Below are 22,611 nucleotides of genomic sequence, written 5' to 3' on the forward strand. Positions count from 1 at the left end.
CTTATTAGCTTTTCTTACTTACATAAAATTAAAGGGAAGTTAACACATGCAGTGCACTATTACCTGCATGATATCCACAGCCATCCCCTGTGTGGCCACACCCTCCACATTGTTGACCAGCCAGTGAACAACCTCTGCGCTGATGAAGCAATTTAGTGGTAGGCCCTTCTGCTCTGGGAGCAGCTGTACACCTGTCCTGGAACATCATTAGAGCACAGACACCGACATGATTAGAAATTCATTTGCAAGTAGGCAGTGAAATACTAGTTATACAAGCTTTCACAACCAAATGTACAATTCGTTATTAAATCTTTTAAATCTATTATTTTATTTTATTTTTTTTACATCAAGACTTAATGAAAGGAAAATAATATGGTCCTTACCAGGTCTCAACATTAGCTCAATACAACCGAAGATTTACAAGAATACATGACATATTACACCTTGTTTTCTTTAGAAAAACTAAGCTACACACAAAAGCAGTGTGTGAAAAACAAGTTCACCCCATTATTCAATAGTTTGTAGAGTCAACCTAAGCAGAAAGAACTTAAAGTCATTGTTTTCTTTATGAAATTATCAGTCTATCACTTTTTGCAGTGGAATTTTGTCCCACTCTTCACAAAACTGCTTCAGATAATTGAGATTTGAAGGCATTTTCCTATACTCATCCTGTGATGTAGAAAATCCTCTAACGCAACAGATAACATTGGTTGAAGCTGCATTATGAATATGATTCCGGTCAGAGAATCAGAGCCTGGAGGTCAGCACGTCTATCTGATCGTTATTTGAACTCTTCCTAACAGGACATTACAGTGCACTTAAAGGGAATGCATTGTGGGTATGCAGGATTGTGAACATATTTGCAGTCATATGTGAGGTTCTGTGTGGGGTTTGCTCTCAAGAACGCACAGAAATGCACACCAAAACAGCGGGGCTCATGGAGTGTTCCACCATAAATGGACAGGACAGGAAAATAACACTTAAACATTAGTTCTGCCTCAGTCTATCTGACACAGCCCTCTTAAAGGTCCCACCACAGTATTATCAGCCCAGCCCAGACCTGGACTTTGACTGAGTCATTGAAACACCTTGCTCCTTTTCTTTTCCATTCGATTGTAGATTTGTTGGTGTTCTTAGAAATTCTAAGAATTCTGTTGGAAAACCCAGTTTCAGCCAAACTGTAGCAGACTTACAAATGGCTTCACATTTGAAAAAAATAATACTTTGGTATACAGAGTAGTTGATGGTGCACTCAATACAAACAAGGTGGAATCACTAAGTCCACCATTAGGAGATAGCTAGACAGATAAATATTTGTACACTGAAATTTGACCAAAAATACTGGATGTTTATTAAATGGAGCACCGCGATAGTTCTGGCAGGCCACGTAGTCAACGCGCCCTTTGCCTATTGGCTGACGCCGACCCAACCCTTATGGCTGTCCACAAACCAACTGCGCTTATGGGTAATCAGCTGCTGCTCGCAATTGGCTGCTGGCATTCGGGGCGCTTCATTTAAACTTGGTTTGCTGTCACTGCTCTTTTTGCTTTCTGCTTGCACCCACCACCTCCCCTGCTCCTCCAACTTCTCATTGCCAAACAATGTCATACTGTTGTCATTGTTGCTTGCTTCTAGGGGTTTGTTGCCTTTACAGCAAATGGAAGGCACTCCACCTGAGGATGCTGCTGTTCCCTGTCTTGGCTTCCATGGAGCTCATGGAAAAGTCGGGAACTTCCTCCGAACAGAGCCATACCGCCAAACACAATTGAATGCATTCAGAATAAGCTTCTGAAATTTATATCTGTTTCTCGTCTCATTTTGACGAGAGTGGTTCTGACAGAAATGTGTTGATCATATAAAATACATATTGATTTTAATGATCACATAAAAAATAATTGATGCAACTGATTGAACTTACTTTCATATGACTATTAAATTGAAAGTATTCCTGACACGACATGCCAGCAAAATAAATCTTACGTGGGATGTTTGATGGCATCAAGGATCTCAAGGAGTGTTGAAGCAGAAGACAGATAGAGGTCCCCCCCAGCAGACTGCCCACTGTGGAGAAATCACTAATGACCACTAAATTGCAGCTGTGCATTGATTCATGTACTGTTATAGCATTGGGATCACAAATGACAAAAGCAAAAACAGCCAAGAACTTTGAGGTACAGTATAAACACTGAAAAAAAAACCCGCATTTGAATAATTAAGAAAAACATTCAATGAAAAACTCAAAATTATACCCAGTGACACTTATTCTAAGATGCACACATTTTAGAAGTAACATCTAAAAAAAATTAGAAGCATTCAGAAGCATTTTTAGTAGCTAGTACCAGCAGTCAAGAACATCAGTACAATACATAAAGTGAAAGATCACCTAGTGTCTATGCTATTGGCTGCAGTGTCCCCTGCAGGCAATGCTGACGAGCCAGCAGTCACTCCAGGCTGTACTCCTTTATCTGTAGCCTCAGTGGTTTCTGCAGGCAGCTACACAGTAAGAAATACTTCATTAAATCTGCTGATTCAGTAACGACACTTAAAGCTCCAACCCACATGACAAAAATACAGTTTTATCACTCATCTAGAGGTTTTCAGTCATACTGCTGGTTTTGCCAGACAACCATAAAAAAAAATCTGTTATTGTACAAAGTGGAGGTTAAAAAGACTTTGTTCGTCTTACTCATAACAAATATGCATAACATGAAAAAAAAAAGTAATTAAGTTATGACAAACTATAAAATACTACTCTTCACCCTGAATCCAGTGGAGAGAAGGTTATACTTTTACACACATGCATTCAGCATCAAGTGAATTAATAAAAAAGAAAGAAAAGAAACACTATTTCCAAGCCATTGACAATTTTGGAATTCTGACAGCAGAACATTCTAGAATTAGATATTTGGAGCAGTGGTGGAATGTGTTCCAATTGTTGCCATGGGCACTAATATTTAAGTAGAAAATATTGCAAACAAAAGTATTGGTAGTTAATTTTGTCTTTGATACACAAAGAACAAAAGGTCAAAATCTATGAGGAGGAATTTTCTTCGAACTTCTAACTAAAGTAATATGACAATTTAATAATAATGGAGCATATTTTAAATGTGACAAAGTATCTGACAATTACTTTTAATGAAATGTGGTGTCATAAACAGTACAATATTTACAATGGAAATGTGGTGAAGAACCTTAAAGAGGATTAAAATGTAGTCACATTTTTTCTTTTATCATGAAACAGGCCTTTTACCAACTCAGTCCTGATAACAAGCATGGAAACTTCAAATGTTTATTTCAATTTGCAAGTTCACTTGTGACGAGGCATATGTTAGTTACACCAGGATCACAATTATAAAATGATCCCACACATAATGTAGTTAACTAGAGCATACTGTCTATACTTTGATGAAATCCAGAAAGGACTATATGCCCTTCAATTATTAATCATAATATCCCAATTTTATCCACTGATAGAAATAGTCTGGATCTCTGAATCTTTAAATATTGTTTCAGACTTTTCAATATTGTCTTTTAAACAGACAATGTTCGATTTTTGTTCTTCAGACTGCAACAAGTCAGTTATAGGAAGAATTGATATGTGGTGACAGAGGAGTAAATGTCTTTAATGAAGAAGGATTTTTTTTAGGCAGAGTAGCGGCTGATTTATTTGACAGAATGATCAATTTTCATTTTGCCATCAATTTTTTCAAGGTTAAAGTTCAACAAAGAAAAAAAAAGTGTAATACCAGCATTCATCCTCTGCTTAATGGAAAGGCTGGAATACAATACCTGGAGATTTGAGGAATTTATTCATCTATTTATGACTACTTGTTGCTTGGCATCAACACAGCACTGCTGGCACTATCACATGATAGAGGTGGGCTCTATGCTCTACTTGCTATTGGATCTAAGCAGGGTATTTGGCATATATACAGGATGGTTTAATTTCAACCCCTAGTGGAAAAACTAAAACACTCCTCTAACACTGAATAAGAACTGTGTTTCACTGATGGATTCCTGCAACAAGTACCACCGGCTGTCTGAAACATTCAAAAGTGAAATGTGATCCCGGAATGAGTATCTGTACTAACCAACAGACACTACAACATATGACACAAAGTGCATATTTTGTATGTTGTCACATGCTGTGACAACTCAAATCTGAGAAAGAACTGCAAGTGAAGATTCACTCCCACACAGTGTTTTTATCTGCACATGCATTAATGCAGTTAGTAGAAGGAGATATAGCACATTGCAACACACACCGAAAAAAACAGCTTAAAGGATGCCCTGTGATCCTGTTACTGACCTGAGAGTGATAGGTGTAGGAGGACCGAGGGCTACGTATAAAGTCCAAAATAAAGGCAGCGTCCTGTCAGCATACAGGAGGAACATAACCCAAGATCAAACAACCAAAGCCCAGAAACAAGAACAGAACAGATGCATGTAGAAAATGTTGAAGGAAGAGACCAGAGCAAAAGCCCCACACCGTAACACAAGCAAAGAACAGCTATTTGATCAAAGTTTGATGCTGATGAAAGTAAATTCAGATGAGTGTGCAGAAGCCAAAGGCCTGCAGCAATTGACTTATTCCAAATAACATTCAAATAAAAAATAAAAAAAACATTTACCTTGCGGGGGCTGTCGACATATGTAGTAGCTGTGGTAGCATATGTAAGGTCACTCATGGCTGCTGAGGGCTTTACCTGCTGCTGCTCCTCTATTGTTCTAATGAGAAGCCAAAAAATGCAATAAAGAGTGAAATCCATGGCTCAGAGGTTAATAATATATGAAGATTCAGTCCCGGAAAGAACTCACTTCTGGTTCTGTTCCATCTCCAGCAGGGCTGATAAAGCTGATGTGCCTCTCTTTCCTTGTGGTGGTGCCACAGGTTCGATAGGGTACAGAGGGAGAGGACTGGTAACCTGCAAACCTTTCATTGGTGTGCCCTTCTGCTATGAAAGAAAAAAAACAATAGGTGTCCATTTTAGCATCTTAAGATAAGCCCATAGACCATGCTTTTCCTGTTTTTAGTGCCTCATAAATGTACCCGTACTTACTGAATTGGAAAAGTAGTGGAGACTTAACTTATGGAACCATATTTTGCAACTACAATGAGCATTTACTATATTGTAAAAAAATTTCATTACCAGAGGTAAAAAAAAGTGCTCAGACAAGTAAAGAATAGCAGAAATACTAAAGTGCAATTACAAGTTTAATGAAAATCTGCACAGTTGCAAGACTGTAATCACTGACATTTCTAAACTTCTGCAGGACTTGGAAAGGAACTGACAGCTAAGCAGAAGGTAAAATACAAAAAAAAAAAGAAAAGAGAGAGGAATGAGTAACAGTAGATATATCATAGAGTGAAGCCAGCTGACACAATAAAGGATGCTTCTTTTAATTAATGAAGAAACAATATACCTAGTGGTTGATAAGAAATACAAAACAAAACAAAGTATACTTTAGCCTGATAGTACTTTCATAGTTTTTTTCAGATACAAAAGATTGTTAGCAAGGAAACCTCACCCTGATTATCCTGTCGGAGCGGTGGCGTCGTCGAATGCGGTTGAGGCCCTCCAGGAAGCGAATGAAGCCGTCTAGCAAAACCCAGTCCCCACTGCCACCCATTCCAGCTCCCTCACCCCCATAAACATCCCAGTGTCCCTCCCCATCCGCCACCCGCCGAGCCCCTCCAGCTGGCAGCAGGAGGAAGCGAGTCCTCCAGAATTTCAGCGAGTCAATCAAGCTGGGGGTCAGAGAAAGGGTTAATGGTGGTAAATGACTTAGTATTTATACATAGTCTATATATTTTTTTACTAGTATTTAAAAGAAAAAAAAGTATTAATATATATATATATGTATATATATATATATATATTACCATATTTTTAAATGATCTCAGTTCATAAAAATGTATGTTGTAAATACAATTTAATACACTCGAATTATTGCAATGATACAACATAATGAGAAACATAAATTGATAGGCTTTTAAGTATGACAGGGAATATTATTTGATTACTTTTATCTGATTCTCTGAGAATTAAAGAGGTGAATACATGAAATTAAAAGAGCCGCTATCCCAGCTGTCATTGGTTGAGAGCCAGTGTCAAATTTAATGAATGAAAACACATAAATAAACAATGAATTAAAGAAACAAACAAAAACTTTTTTTTTTTTTTTGAAATCCTTGGCTTCACTTCAGTTGGATCAACTTTGGCCCCATATTCTGTATGCTAAGTGACTACATAAGTGACTAAATATGTGTTTTCTATAAGCATGACTGTATTGCACCTGAAGTCCTCAGAGCCAGCAGAACAGATATACTGGTCCAGGTAGTTCCATTTATATTCCTCCAGTCTCTCATGTCCAAATTCTACCCAGCAGGAAACAAACTGAGCATCAGAGTGTGGAGGACATAGGCTGTAGCTGTACTGGATCTGAGCTGACTCATACGGGTACCTGAGACACAAACAAACACATGACAAGACACCTAAACTAAACCTGTAACTGTTATGATAGTAACAATGAAAATATTTTTCAACATTCTTGTACTTTTTGTTACCTCTTCAATTACACCACTTGCCATGTTTCAAATGCATTTGACTTGATTTTAAGCTAAATGTTAATTAAAATAAGTGTCCACTAAAAGTTTAATTACTCTGAAATATTTTTCTTTGATACAAACCAATCTAAATATTAAACGTTGTCATGGTTTAGGTAGATTTGGTAAACTTGGACATTTTAGCATTTTTTAAAAACAGTGGCATTTTTACTTAGCATGTTGGTCAACAGATGTTTTTAAATGTGCTTTACAAATAAATCTGATTTGACTAACATTGAAGTTTGGGCTCAGGCCATAATTCGTCACTCCACAAGACCTGCTGCCACATGTTGCCACTGATTTTTAGTCTACTTCCAAGTTATTTGGCATATCTCTGCATTTTTTCCCTGATTTACTTTCTAAAGATTGGCTTCTTAACAGCCACCCTTCCATTGAAAACATTTCTGATGAGGCTTCAGTGAACAGTAGATGGATCAACAGAAGGGTGCATCTCTCAGTTACTGTGTCAGGTCTTTTTTTTTTTTTTTAAACGTTATTTTAAAGGGCATCACTTTCAGATACTATTACTCTAATGTAGATAGTTTTTTGGGCCTTCTATTACTGCTTCTTCTGTCTTCCATTTGTATGGTTTCCTCAATTTCTTTATGGGAACACTGCACACCATGCTGAGACATTTTTAGCCAATAGCTCTTTAAGTATCATCTCGTTGGTGCAAAAATACCACTGTATGCATGTCAAACTGTTATCTTTGTTACTAGCAGCCTGTAACAAAGACACAATTTGTTCCACTTTCTTTACTTGATCTACAACAAACACCAAAGTCTTAGCCTTTGGAAACAATGACAAATTGTTTCTCTGTGAACGGGTTTGTTACATGTAAATAAAAAATTGGCCCAAGTTAGGGACCTTTTCTTCGGCTTCAGTTATTCCTAAGTCAGTGTTAAGGGGTTAAACACACTAAACATTTTTATCTGTTAATGGTCAGGTACAAGGACTACACTGAAAATGATTGAAAAAGTAGCCAGTATCCAAAGAAAGATTTTGAATGACCTTCAGAAAACCTGGAGAACTATTGTCAGGAGCACTCACTTTGGCAGGTAGCGTGTGACAGTGATGATCTTATCTTTGAGGCAGACTTTATGGAACGTCCGGCCCATGCTGAGCCAGTAAACCGTCTCCTCCTCCTCCGCTCGACGCAGAGATACCAGACCTTTCCAAAAAAGAGGGAACAAAGTGCATACAATAATAAAGGGTCTGTTGATGTTTCCTATTAATAGGTCTTGAAGAAGACGCAGAAAACGTTATTTGCAACTTCTCAAAGAATGACACTTTCCAAACCCAAATCAATAAGCAAAGTTATCACACAAAGTGGGAATGTCAATGTTATGCGGTAACGAGTAGGTGGATAGCTGAAATAGCTCTGTCTGGACCAACTAAAGACTATTAGCTGTGGGAAAGTTTGGTACCCATGTCTTTTTGTCCAGCTGTGGCCTTTGCAGATGAATTCAGATAAATAAAGGAAGAGGCAGATGTTAATTGGGCAGCTTTTATATAATGCTTTTCTAGTTTTGTTGACCCCTCTTGTAGCATATTTACGCTACAACTCACCTTTACCCATTCACACACACTCACATTCCTTACAGCACCTCTTAGTCTATACAGCGTTAAAGGCTACGGAATGTTTTATGGGTAAAGAACAAAAGGTTCCGCAACACTTTAATTTCTCTTTGGTATACATAAATATTTTTTTATTCATTTTAAAAAGTGGGGTTAATTGTATTGCTCAAGAACAGGACGGCATGTGGACAAGGGAATTGGGGAACTAAACTATCGATCGTGTGATTGTAAGATGATCACTGTTACTCCTGAGCAACAGCTACCTTATTTATCGCAGTAAGACTATAATTGCAGATTTTAGTCAACTGTGCCATTCAAAGCACAAATCTGACCATAGTTCATTTTACTTCACCAATCTTGTCCATATATAATTTTTGAATGCCATGAAAAACTAATTGTTCATCATCAGAAGCCTCAAGTACAACTTTGGTTGTAGTGCTTCAGAAAGCTTGATGAAATTTCACAACTTCTATAAGAAAACCCTGCTCTGCAATACAACTGTAATCAAGGTATTGGCCATCATAACAAGCTTCCTCATTACTGTTCCTGTACTGATTCAGTAAAACAGTGAGACAACAGTACTTTACATCCAATCAGTGCCAGCCAGCATCGATACTCACTATATTAATTCATTTTGCTGACACTGAGAAATTGTTGCTCTCTTTATGACAAAATTAAGGTTTAATAAAATATTATTTTACCTCTGGTATAAAGAGGACTACTGCCAAGGGGTGTAGCCACAGCAGGCTGTGGTTTCCGGTTATTGGGCTGGACAATGATCTGATATCCCTGCATCAACCTCTGACAGATAAACTCCTCAAACACGTGAGATGCAGTCATCACTGGAGCTTCATCTTCTCGCCTGTGGAAGACATAGAAAATACACAACTTCAAAGCAGTTTGTTTGTTTTCACTGGGAGTGAAATATAGGAGCTAATATGTAGAAAATAAAATAAAAAGAGGGAGGAAGAAGCAGAGCATATTCTAACTGAGGCAGTAGCTAAATAATCAAACATAAACTTGGTTTGTATTATTCACTGTCTTTGACATGACCTGGCTTGCTTTGATAGTTGGCACAACTAAAATTTACTTATGTTCCTTAAAACTCTAACAAACTCTTGACTCTTCGTCACTCGGGGGCCGTCCCTTTCCCCGGTGAAGGAAGAAAGCCGTACCTGGCTCACAGAGACGCAAGCATGCCAGCAGTCCACCACGCACTACACTCGCTACGCACACATTTGGTATCATTCCCGTCTATCTGAATGAATGAATGAATTTATTGGGTATTGTATTGTACGGCACAAGACTACAATTGGGTGAGTGTGTTTCGCTATTACTGAGCTGATTAACCTCAGCTAACTTCTACAGCTTTACCGTGAATTGAACTGTGACTAGTCTGAAACTATATTATGGTTTAAAACCGTGAACATCTGTACATACTTATTTATTTTGGTTTATTTTCACAACTTACCAAGTCACTTTAAAGTATTTGTGTTGTACATACTGTCAATACACCTTTATTTTTTCAAATCTTTGTCTCATTAATTCTCCGCAGCTCCTAGAGTCGTACCTTTCTTTGCCACTAGTCCATCTACTCGGTTAATCCTGGCATTTTCCTAATTACATTAATCCATTTGGTATCTTAAGTGCTACAGTAACAGACAACAACTTTTAGCCAAAATATGAGAACCATTCATACAAACCACTCCAAACACTGTAGTTTCTGTGGTCATAAATAATAATCATGTGTGAATCAGACAGTATTAACGGTTTTATTAGAATTTAGTGAAATGCCTATACCCTACTTTTAATTATTAAAGGCTATGACACAGATCTTATACTGCACAATTATACTGCACAATATGAATTAAGATGCCTCAGTCCAATTCTAATGTCTGTTAAACATATTGTTCTATCATCTGTTTTAATGACAGTTGGAGATTTCTGTTAGTCAGCCTAGAGCAATCCTGGTGATGGTGAAAATCCCTTTTTTCTTATTCTTATATCCAAACCCATCCTACCACTGACTAAGCATGGTTGACAGGATAGGTTCCAAGATTACTATTACAGTTGTTGAGCATATTAGCAGCTGCAGACACAAAACGATTGGCTATAGACAGTTCTCTTCTAAAACAGAATGATGTCTACCTCTCAAGGTCACTGTGTGGCAGCAGGTCGTAGCAGCCTTCAGTGTAATCATTCTGCAGTGTCTGACGATCAGGGAAATAGTCGGTGGTGAGAGGGAGGCAGGCCGGTGTGGTCAGGGACTTCCAGTCCACCCCCACCGTGCAGCAAAAGCTGGGCACTGTCGGGGGTGCAGACAGCAGCAGGGCTTCACACACAGACATACACACACACACACAAAGAAAGAATCCCCACAGCAAAGACAAATGCATGTACCCAGAGGAAAGAGGCACAAATGTTGCGGTGGTTGGGGGAGGGGGAAAGCACAGAGAGGTGATAAGAAATAAAAGGAAGTGAGCAAAGTGAGAAGGTGAAGGCATGAAGATAGAAAAAAGAAAGAGTGAAGATGAAGATGCAAACATGGGAGAAAAAAAGAAAGAAGAGAGGGGAGGAAGAAACAAGAGAAGAGTTACTTTTCCTGGTGGTATCATCCATTGCTGGTGATCAGACATGCAGATTGTGGCACTGAGACAGTCTGTGATCAGCATTGCCCACAAGAAAGAGAAAATGTTTCTTAAGCACAACAATAGTGCTGTGTGGATTTGAGCAAAGGATCACATCATGCAACTATACAGAATGGTGAGCAAATTCTCATTTAAAAAGTTTGAGTGAAATAGAGATTTTCTTAACAGAAGCACAGATTTAGAGTCAATCAAGATACATTTACTGTACACATAGCCATGCAGAAAAGGGATATAAATTCAAGGCTTGTAGAATACAGGCAGGTCATGGTGTGGGAAAATTCTAGGAGGGCAAATTAAGTCATTCTATGTTCGAAAAATGTTTAGAGTAACAGCAAAAGGCCTACAGAAAAGCTTTGTAAGAGAGAGAAAGTAAGGGTACAGAAGGAAGGGGAGAGGGTAACCCCAAACCACATGACCTATATGCGCTGTTTATACCTTCGACCCCTGGAGACAGACGCCCAGTGGAGGAACCCGACTGCCAAAACTGAATAAGCCCTCACAGGTTAAATACATCTCTGAGGGTTTATTGCCATGATCAGTTTGGTGATTAAAGATATCATCCTGACCCCGACGTGAAGTGAAATGAAAATTTGAGAAACTTATAAAAAAGGTATTTCAATTTCGGTCTTACTTGGATCTGTGCCATTGGTGGAAAAGTCTTGAAATGAGGAGCTGCGGTTGGTGAGAGGTCCTGCACACAATTTCACAATTACAACAAAGAAAATGCAGCAGAGTTACCAGAGTTGTTATGACCAGTTTCAACCTGTTCAGCTCCACATGCCTACAACGTATGATGCATATATAATGTAATGAGTATTTCTCTGCAATTACAAACTCTGTGTAAACCATTTTGGTATAAAAATAAAGCTAACACTTGTCAGACTTCATGAGAGCTGGATCAAACCGGCTGTTCTCCTCAAACCCCCGGCTCCCGGGTTCAAGAGCTTAAAGCTAATTCTCAAATTAAAGCTAATTTGAGAAGCAGACAAATTTCTTATCTAAAAAACTGTCCGACAATAAAAAAAGTAATTATTTTTCATTCCAATAAGCTATTAATTTAAGTGGCAATGGGCCTCATGCAACAACCGTTCATACGCACAGATTTGTTCCTAAGTCGTGCGTACGAGTGATTTAAGAGAATTTGCGCGTATTTTACATTTTCTTTCAGGTACGAACATAATTTACGAGTGATCCAGACCTGTCGTAGGACATTCGTAAAATAGTCCACTGTTATTCGAATCGAGTTTGCTTGACTAATGGATTGTATATTTAATTACTTTGAAGAAAACATAAATAAATATATACATTATACCCCATAATGATGCTGACATTATTCTGTTTGACTTAAATTATGCACTAATTGAAGGTTCATTTGAATCTGTATATAACAAGGTCAATGGGAAGTGTAACCAGCGGCTGACTTTCTGCTTTTGGATGCCTTAGCGCGTCAGGCTCTTGAAGAGACCGTGTAGATATACTTGCGGAGACACACGGACGGCTGACATCACGATTTAGATTGCCAAGGACTGTGCTGCTGCAAATATGCAGCTTGCTAGAGCCACAACTCCAGAGAGAAACACGCCGATGAAACCCAATTCCACCACACGTCCAGGTCCTTACCACCCTTGGATTTTTGGCCACTGGAACCTTTCAGAGGGAGACTGGAGACAGATCGGGGGTGTCCCAGTCCTCTGTGAGTCGTGCGCTCCCCTTGGTCATCAAAGCTCTCATCAGTTTATCACCCATGGTACATCAGATTCCCATACACCGCTGTCCAACAAGTACAGATTAAGAGGGACTTTCATCCCGTGGCTGGACTGCCAATCATAATCCAAGCACTAGCTGCACACATATACGCATCAAAGCACCCGTGCTGTTGTGGAGTGCACTGAGCTGAAGGCCAGGTGGGTGTGTCTCGATACAGCGGGGGCAAATTGCACTATAACCCAGAGAAGGCATGTCAGATTTGCACAATATTGCCATGAACGAGGGTCTCCTACTACCTGAACCAGCCCAGGTAGACCAGAAGGTGTGGTGCCAGGAGACCCCCCTCATGGACCGCCCCATCAAAGAGCCATCATGATGAGGCAACAACTGATTGCACAGCTTTAGTTGCAGTCATCGAGCGCCTGGCCATGGCGAGACGTTTTTTTTTAAAGCCATTTTCATATCAAACCATTTCTTCTTTATTTTTCCATGACATTACGAACTACAGGTGACACGGAATTAACAGCACTCGTAATAACTTCCCATTTCTTCGCTTTAGCAGGTCCCGTAATTCCACTGGTGACACTGCTAAAAGTGACAGACTTTCCTTTCTGGATCTCTGAAAGCAGAACTTCAATCTCAGAGCCCCTAAAGTTGTTCTTTTTGCACCTTGATGCCATTCTCATGACTCAACACTCAACACTTCCTGGCACAGGAGCGAGAAAGCACAGCCTTATATGGTATAATTTTGGGCGTGGAGTATGCAGATTAACTATCCTCGTGCACGTGCACTTAAATACGCACGGGTGGCATTCATACTTTACGCAGGTCGTTTACACACTTTTTCCGAAGTTAAGAGCGTTTGTTGAATCTGACGTGGCGTGTTATCTTGGGAAAAAAGTGAGAGAAATTTAGAATAAAAATGCGAAAATGTTCTTGCATGAGGCCCAATGTTTTGAACCAAAATCTTATAATTTTCTTACAATTGACTAAGTCCAAAACCCAAACCAACAACATGCCAATGAAACTCCTCACACTGCATTAATCAACTGTCCTGTTTGTGCCAAGCTCAAAATACACTGGTTAATACTACTACTAGTAATTTGACAGGGTCACATAAAGTTGAATTTTCTAAAAAAAAAAAAAGAAAAAAAGTATTTCCTTTAAGTAATATTTATCCAAATGTTCATGAAAAAGTTCACAAGAAGGTCTGAAAGACCTTCGGAAAGCCTGGAGAACTATTGTTTAACAACACAAGTCTCGCTGGTTGGAAGCAAAATATAAAGAAATTATAATTGGACTTTATTATCTAAGTGCCTTGAGATGACATTTGTTGTATTTGGCGCTATATAAATAAAAATTAATTGAATTGAATTGAAATAAATGACGGGTGGCTCAGATAAAAATAACATATTAAGACGATTTGAAGCAACTGGACTAAAAATGTGAGATAAAATTTAGGTGTAAATTAATTAAATGGAAAAATTACAAAGAAGCTGGTTAGCCACAAGTGTTGTGCGTCTCTTTTATACAGTATACAGCTGGGATACACTTGTAAGCCTGTTTTCGAGTTGGCATATCACCACTGTAGTTGCTTCCTGGACTTCCAGTGAACTCTTCCATCCCTCCACATATGTAAAGGCCATTTTCACCTGCTTGCCTAGAGGTTGTACGCCTTAAATAAAAAGAAAAACAACACAATTTTTATTTCACAACCTCATTATGCTTCAAGTGGACAATGTCGACAGGAGATGTGTTTGTTCCTTGTGGTGGGTATATCTAACCTTCCAGTGGCCTCGTGATAAGCCAGTTCCAGCAGCTCGGCAGAAGTGTGGGCAGGATCTCTCTGCTGGCTGCCTTGCAGTTCTGCCATGTTCTGTCTGGTCTGGTGATGGATCTGGATTGCCTCTCCAGAAGGACCTGAAGAACAGTGCCACACAATCTAACTTATATAGGTCTGTGATGTATGCTTCTGTGTGGGTCAATATTTGATTTAAGACAGAGAGCTTTGTAACCACAGACTGGAACAATACTTGACTACACAGGTGGTTTTAAAATAGCTAGTTATGGCCCTGTCACACTGTTGCGTATGAGAGAAGCGTATGAGTTGCGTATGAAAATTAATAATATAATTTTCATACGCACGAAAAGTCCTTGAAAATAGAGAATTGTGCATATACTTACCGTATTGAACCTATGAGTAGCTTATGGTCAGCGTATTGACAGCGTATGGCCAGCGTATGTCAGCGTATGAACAACGTATAACCAGCGTACTCTGCGTATGACTATTGTATGAGTAGCATATAAACTGCGCATGCCCAGCGTACGTTTCAACACGCCTATATCAGCAGCCTTTCCACATTGCTCCATTATTGCAGTAGACGACGCGCTATCAACATCTCTCGAGACATTCATCTCGATCATGCCTCCCAAGAAGCAATCGTCGTTTGCCCGGGCCCTGGGCCGAGGAAAAGGCAAAAAAACACAAGAATCATTCACACCCAAACCTGCTGAAATGCCTGATGTACCTGCGGCTGATGAGTTACATGCTTCTGAGCGATCAAGATCCCCAACTCCTCCTCCTGACCGCTCCCGTGAATCGTCGGTTGCCTCAGATATGTCAGTTGCCGCCTCCAGGTGGAAGACGGGCGGAGGCTATAAATACGCTAGCTGTACGGTACACCTTCATGCCAACATATGGCAACTTATGTCCAGCGTTCTCGGCCTATCAGTAACGTACCTATATCGTACCTCTAGCGTATTCAGCGTATGCCTAGCGTATGCTTAGCGTATTAACCATACGCACAAAAGTTTAGAGCATGTTCAAAAATTTATTTCTGCCTCAGCGTATGCCAACGTATGCCAGCGTGCTTGAAACGTATACAACCTATGCCTAACGTTCCCCTAGCGTATGTCAGCGTATACCAGCGTATGAGTGATAATTTTCATACGCTGGCATACGCTAGTGCCATACGCAACAGTGTGACAGGGCCATTAGTATTCATTTTCTAAGAATCACGAGTGTATTCAACTAATGTTAGTAAGGAACTTTAGGAAGGAAATGATTATTTTTACAACCCCCTGTGATTTAAGAATCTTACCTCTGTGACATGTTTGATCAGTTTATGAACCTGTTAACCTAAGTTAACCCTTCATCTTTCACACTACAACTTTTTGAACCATTCCGATGACATGTTTTACCTGCAGTAGAGAAGCAAGTTTAAAGTTACACTAAACTTTGAAGAAATTTAGTGTTTGAAGAGGACCCATAAGCCGCATTCGGACAGAGCAGTTCTAAGTACGCAGTTCTAAGTACGCAGTTCTAAGAACGATCCACCTCGAATTCCGTTCTATGAACTGCCCTTCCTCAGTGGAACTGTTTCATTTTGCATTCACACATGAGTCGGGACCTTGATAGAGACTGATGCGACACAACCATCTGCGACAGTGACGTGTTACTTTAGCGCCACACTCAACAACAAAACAAAACCCGCGAAAATTAAGGAGAGAAGAAAAAAACACCAAGAAGCTATCGTGTTCATGGTCTGCATGACGGTAATATTAATCATGGAAGATCACATCGGGCGTCGAACATCGAGGCTCGAAGAGCACACAGAGAGAGTCAGGAGACGAAGAATCGAGAGCGGGCGATACTTCTTCGTTTCATGAAGGAAGGAAGGAAGGAAGGAAGGAAGGAAGGAAGGAAGGAAGGAGAGCAGAGCGAAAAAAGGAGACGACGTGTCAGTTTAACTTATTAAACATGCGCCGGTTGTGTCCGTGTCGTACGAGTAAAAATTTCAGCCGTTATTCTACTGTTTACGTTGAGCAGATTAGGAACATGAAGAAGCGGAAATCTGACAAGGGGCGTAGCTACCAAACACCTATGTCATGTGTTGCTATGGAACCCAGAAAAGACCCAGCCTCGGAGAAGGAGCTAAAATGGTTATAGGAACTGAGGGCCGTGGTCCCTAGTTCCTGTATGTCCAAATGCAGGGGAAAAAAACGGCCCTATACCTGAAAAGGTTATAGGAACTGCAAAAGGTTCCTACAGTGGGAATGCGCCTATTCACATTTTAAGTTTCACATGAAGACCGGTAATTTCAGAGCATATTGTTAACTTCTATAACAACAAATAAAATAATATTGTTACTTTCTAAAATAATATATTCTTTATATAATTTCTACAAAATCTAATTAAATATTTCACATCAACTCAAACTCATAAACTTATCAAGGGAAAATGTTTTTTCATAACACTGTCACCTCACCGACAGGGAATGTGTGCATCCAGCGCCGGCGGTTGGAAGTAAGCTTCATTGGGATCCTGGACGGTGTGAAGGGGTTTATAAGGGCTCTTTGAGGAGTGTAACCTCCTGGACGAATGTGTAGAGTGGACTCAGCACTTCCAACTGTGAACCTGCCTGGGGCACTTGAGTCCCTCTGAGAGTCCATCATCTTTTCTAACAACTCTAATCAACAAAATGAGAAAAGACATTAGAAATAGAATGGAATAAACTGAACATCACATCACCAGCATCTGGTTTTGACCCGCCAGAGCTTCCTCCTCTGAAGCAGTTACCTCTGGTACTCGTATATCCCAAAGAGCTACTGACTTCATATTGAGCAGGAGGCACCCGGGGTATCAGTAGCACATTGGATACAGGACCCAGACTATCGTCAGAGGCCAGGCTTCGCTGTTCCTCTGGACCTCCTGAGCGAACAGGAGGGGAGACGCCTATGCCTGTGCTGATGTCCACTGAGCCCCAACTCTTCCTGCCACTCGTCTCTTTGTCTCGACCCATCCTTAAAAACAAAAAGCCATTGCTGTTCATTCAAGAAGACAGAAGGTCTATATAAGGTTCAATAGAGAATATTGTCTAAATTTAGTTTAGTGCTGTAGAAGTACCTGATGTTGGTGCTCCTCTGAATTCGTGAAGGACCTGGAAGTCGGAAAACCTGAGCATCATAGGCGTCATAATCCACCTGTATAGGCAAACTGTTGTCTGTGTCCTTTGGTGAACAGAGAGCTAGCAGAGACCATAAAGTCATTAATCTGATTTTACACAGATAAATAAAAAAATTTAATTACATATATAGAAGATAACACTTACTGTGGTCTTTGCTGCTCTTGAATTTTTCAGCATGAAGCTAGAAAAAGAGTCATTTTACAAGATAAAAACACAGAAAGTTATACTATGTCAATCAACAGCACCGCCAGAAATGCAAATGTACCTTATGACCAGCCAGTTTGATCCGTGGGGTGAAGGAACTACAAGAATTCTGACTTTTGGAGGTGTAGAAGCTGTGGGTATGAAAAAAAACATGTAAATAAGATATATATTTTGATGAACCAGAATTTGTATTTCTAGCTTGAAGCAGGAGGAGACTCCTCCCTTTCCACCTGTTGTTATTTTTTGCTACAGCCTTTCCTTGAATGTTCTAGAGAGGTGATCCCAATGCCCAGATTTGCACTCAATGAAACAAAATAACGTTAATGGGCTAGAGGGAGTAATATGGGACTTACAAGGTATATTTCCAAACCATTTTGGAGTCATGATGGTCATTTATACTTCTCATAAATGATAGTCATTGTTAAAAATTCAGTAAAAAATCTTGTTCATCATGTAGTTCCATCAGTAAGCTCTGTATTGAATAACTTTAAATGGTAAATAGTCCACAGTTATATATATAGTGCTTTTTAACCTTAATTAGGTTCTATAAACTGATTTACAATCTATCTATAATTCACTTATTGACCAAATTACTCATACAAATATTATATATTTCTCAACAATCACAAACTGAGGAGCATATTGAGAGCACTTTGGGGTTAAATGTCTTGCCCAAGGACATTTCGACATGTAGCAGAGTAGGATACAGAACCACTGATTTTCCAACTGGAAGAGGGCCTGAGCCACGGTACTGTTTAATTCCAGTTGTATGAAGTGTATGAACTGATTTGTATTATCATTATCATTTATATTAACTCTCAGCAGTGATGATTTCATGAGCTTCTTTATCAATAAAATTGTTTCTATTAGAGAGAAGATTAATGGAATCCTTCCCACTATTGTCAGTGATGTATCATAAAGTACAGCAGCTTTAGAAGTATCTTTAGAACCTGATTTGTATTTAGACGGCTTCTGTCCAGTTGATCTCTCTGATCTAACAACAGCAATAGTCTCTTCTAAACCATCAACTTGTGTTTTAGACCCAATCCCAACCAGACTGTTCAAGGAGGTTTTCCCATTAATTGACACTTCCATTTTGGATTTGATCAATCTGTCTTTGTTGACAGGATATGTACCTAAGCCTTTTAAGGTTGCTGTAATTAAACCTTTACTTAAAAAACCTACTCTTGACTCAGAAGTGTTAACTCATTATAGACCTATATCCAATCTCCCTTTTATGTCTAAAGTTCTTGAAAAAATAGTTGCAGCTCAGCTTTGTGATCATTTACACAGAAATAATCTGTTTGAAGAGTTTCAGTCAGGATTCAGAGTGCATCATAGCACAGAAACTGCACTGCTGAAAGTTACCAATGATCTCCTCTTAGCCTCTGATAGCGGACTTGTGTCTGTGCTTGTCCTGTTGGATCTCAGTGCTGCATTTGATACGGTCGATCACAGTATCTTATTAAAGAGACTTGAACATGTTATTGGGATTAAAGGAACTGCATTAGGCTGGTTTAAGTCATATTTATCTGATAGATTTCAGTTTGTTCTTGTAAATGAAGAATCTTCCTCACACACCAGAGTAAGTCATGGAGTTCCCCAGGGTTCTGTACTTGGACCGATTCTTTTCACTTTATACATGCTTCCATTAGGTAACATTATTAGACAGCATGGCATACATTTCCATTGCTATGCTGATGATACCCAGTTGTACTTATCTATAAAACCAGATTAACCCAATAGGTTGGTCAGATTACAAGCATGTCTTAAGACTTAAAGACCTGGATGACTCAGAACTGTCTGCTTCTAAATTCAGACAAAACTGAAGTCGTTATCTTTGGACCTGAGCGCTTCAGGGAGAGATTTGTCTAGCTATATAGTTACTCTAGATGGTATTTCATTGGCTTTAGTTCTACAGTGAGGAACCTTGGAGTTATTTTTGACCAGAATTTATCATTTGACTCGCATATAAAACAGGTTTCTAGGACTGCCTTCTTTCATCTTCGTAATATTGTTAAAATCAGGAACATCTGGTCTCAGAGTGATGCAGAAAAACTAGTCCATGCATTTGTTACTTCAAGATTGGACTACTGTAATTCTTTATTATTGGGCTGTCCCACATATTCTCTGAAAAGCCTTCAGTTCATCCAAAATGCTGCAGCCAGAGTTCTGATGAGAACTAACAGGAGAGATCATATTTCTCCAGTTTTAGCTTCTCTTCATTGGCTCCCTGTTAAATTCAGAATAGAATTTAAGATTCTTCTCCTTACATATAAAGCTCTTAATGACCGAGCTCCATCATATCTTAAAGATCTCATTGTAAGATATTTTCCAAACAGAGCACTTCGTTCCCAAACTGCAGGTTTACTTGAGGTTCCCAGAGTTTCTAAAAGTAGAATGGGAGGCAGAGCCTTCAGTTATCAGGCCCCTCTCTTGTGGAATAAGCTGCCAGTTAATGTTCGGGAAGCAGACACCCTTTCCACTTTTAAAAACAGGCTTAAAACTTTCCTTTTTGATAAAGCTTATAGTTAGGGATTGTTCAGGTGATCCTGAAACATCCCATAGTTAAGCTGCTATAGGCCTAGACTGCTGGGGGGCCTCATCTGTCACACCTTTCCTCACTTTACTCTCTTTATGTATGTGTGACATTATTGTGGTCATTAACTCGTGTTTCCCTGTTCCAACAGATATCCTTTGAATGGTGTTACAGTGCCGCCAACCCTCCCCCCCTCCCCCTCTCTTTCTGTCTTCTCAAACCCCAGCTGGTCGAGGCGGATGGCCACCCTTCCTGAGTCTGGTTCTGCCAGAGGTTTCTTCCTGTTAAAAGGGAGTCGTTTCTCTCCACAGTCGCCTCAGGCACGCCGCTCAGGCCGGGAGATTGGACCGAAAAAGAAAAAGTTTCAGTGCAATCTGTTGGTTTCCTTAGCTAGGAAATTGTTTTTGAATTGGCTCTATATGAATGAATTGGATTATTTTATGAATAATTATGATTACAATTAATTGAATTTGAATTGGACTTTATTATCTAAGTGCCTTGAGATGACATTTGTTGTATTTGGCGCTATATAAATAAAAATGAATTGAATTGAATAAGTCATGTTCTCTTGCCTGTGGTTGATCCAGTGAGGAAGGTTGTAGTCGTCTCCCACCCGTGAATCTGCAGGTGTTGTCCTGTTGTGCAGCTAGAGATAAAATGCCAGAGACCATTAGTAGCAAATGAGCACAGCGCCAGATGCACCAACAGAGACTGATAGTCTCGATGTGTTACCTTGAATAGGGGTACAGCGTGCAATGGCTGCTCTCCCATACACACCAAGTCTACACCAATACCTAAAGACGAGAAAAGTGTGTGTCAACAACATCACTGACCTCCAGCAACAAGATTGTGTTCACATGTACACACTCACCATTATCAATCATGCGCTGTTTAGTGAGAATCATTAGAAGACGGTCAACTTCAAACACTCCTACTCCAGGTGTGATGACTACTGACATCTGGCCGGTGCGGTCAAAATTACGGTTGATGTAGTGCTTGTCAAAAACTGAGGGAGACATGGAAGCTATCAGCTTTTTATGTTTGAAAGTTAGAAATCAGTTTAAGTAAATCTTAGAACCCACTATTGGTTTAGTGGAAATTTGAAAAACTGTGAACCTACCATGTAACACAGGGAATACATATGGAATGTAACCCTGTGTTTTGTTTCAGACAAATGTAACTGTTTTTAATTGGCCTGAAACATCAGGCCAATTCAGGCCAATTGCCAGGCTAACCCAAGCCATATATGCATACACCTGGTAATAAAATTACAGTCTCGCAAATACACACGTTCTCTGCTCCAGAAACATACTGAATCCGGTTGCAATGCGCCGGCCTTATCTGCAGCAAGTTATATGATGATATGTAATTTTTAGTTTTTATCTAAACATTTTTAGTGATTCTTAGTGATCTGCTTTTTATTTACATTTAATTTTATTTAAATTTTTTGACAATGTGCACTGCTACTAGAGCAGTGTACACAAGAGAAGAACTGTTGGCACTGTCAAGGATTGGACGCGGAATTAAACATCCAATTCCGACCGAGCTAAGAAAGCTGTACCGTGGATGCAGAGCTGGAGCAAAACTAAAGGCAAAGAGGCACAACAGGAGGTGGAGGTACAAACCTGTTCTGCCCTCGGTGATCATCACTACCAAACAAGTGGGATGAGCTAGAGGCGCTTGTGCGGAACCAACGGCTGTAGGAGAGCAGTGTGATCTGTCTGTCTGAGTCCTGGCTGAACCACAACACACCAGACTCATGTGTGGACATACCCGGCTTCACAGCCTTACGAGCGGATCGAGACCGGACTACGAGCGGTAAGCGGAAAGGCGGGGGTGTTATCCTGTTTTTTAATCAGAGATGGGTAAACCCCCACAATGTGACCGTTAAGGAGAGGGTTTGTTGTCCAGACATCGAACTGCTGTCAGTTGGTTTCCATGCGTTCTGTTCGCCCAGAGAGTTCCCATACACAGTCGTCATCGTTGTTTACATTCCACCGAGGGCGGCACCTTAAACGGCGTGTGACGTCATCCATGACGCCGTTGCTAGGATACAGACCCAGCATCCTGAGGCATTCATTGCAATCACAGGGGATTTCAACCACGTCTCTCTATCCTCCTGCCTGACTGGCTTTGTACAGTATGTGGACTGTCCAACACGTGGAGAAAGGACATTAGATCTGTTCTATGCTAACGTGAGGGAGGCTTACAGGGCAGTGTCTCTTCCACCACTGGGTAGATCTGATCACAGCATGGTCTATCTACAACCCACATACGGACCTTGTGTACAAAGACTTCCTGTTACTACCAGATCTTTCAGGAAGTGGTCACCAGAGGTGAGTGATGCATTGAGAGACTGCT

At 39.9% G+C, this 22,611-nt stretch overlaps 1 protein-coding gene across 6 annotated transcripts in view; it reads right to left on the reverse strand.

Annotated features, from left to right (window-relative positions):
* depdc5 (DEP domain containing 5, GATOR1 subcomplex subunit) overlaps positions 1–22,611 on the reverse strand; it is a 41,347-nt gene that overhangs the window by 10,869 nt on the left and 7,867 nt on the right. For 2 of the 6 annotated variants that reach the window (XM_075484104.1, XM_075484101.1), the window contains exons 15-36: positions 21,122–21,256; positions 20,983–21,044; positions 20,823–20,896; positions 17,773–17,842; positions 17,652–17,688; positions 17,447–17,567; positions 17,120–17,343; positions 16,809–17,009; positions 14,325–14,460; positions 14,124–14,215; positions 11,465–11,524; positions 10,334–10,517; positions 8,887–9,047; positions 7,658–7,778; positions 6,298–6,465; positions 5,530–5,749; positions 4,819–4,955; positions 4,632–4,728; positions 4,310–4,372; positions 2,384–2,493; positions 1,981–2,061; positions 64–196 (exon numbers count right to left, since the gene is read on the reverse strand). In XM_075484104.1, the coding sequence (XP_075340219.1) occupies positions 64–196; positions 1,981–2,061; positions 2,384–2,493; positions 4,310–4,372; positions 4,632–4,728; positions 4,819–4,955; positions 5,530–5,749; positions 6,298–6,465; positions 7,658–7,778; positions 8,887–9,047; positions 10,334–10,517; positions 11,465–11,524; positions 14,124–14,215; positions 14,325–14,460; positions 16,809–17,009; positions 17,120–17,343; positions 17,447–17,567; positions 17,652–17,688; positions 17,773–17,842; positions 20,823–20,896; positions 20,983–21,044; positions 21,122–21,256 (2,687 nt within the window). The remainder of the gene's footprint in view (positions 1–63; positions 197–1,980; positions 2,062–2,383; positions 2,494–4,309; positions 4,373–4,631; positions 4,729–4,818; positions 4,956–5,529; positions 5,750–6,297; positions 6,466–7,657; positions 7,779–8,886; positions 9,048–10,333; positions 10,518–11,464; positions 11,525–14,123; positions 14,216–14,324; positions 14,461–16,808; positions 17,010–17,119; positions 17,344–17,446; positions 17,568–17,651; positions 17,689–17,772; positions 17,843–20,822; positions 20,897–20,982; positions 21,045–21,121; positions 21,257–22,611) is intronic. The other 4 variants (XM_075484103.1, XM_075484102.1, XM_075484106.1 and 1 more) reach the window with 4 other exon arrangements.

The sequence above is a fragment of the Odontesthes bonariensis genome, chromosome 14 (assembly GCF_027942865.1).
Source record: "Odontesthes bonariensis isolate fOdoBon6 chromosome 14, fOdoBon6.hap1, whole genome shotgun sequence".
Classification (NCBI taxonomy): Eukaryota; Metazoa; Chordata; class Actinopteri; order Atheriniformes; family Atherinopsidae; genus Odontesthes; species Odontesthes bonariensis.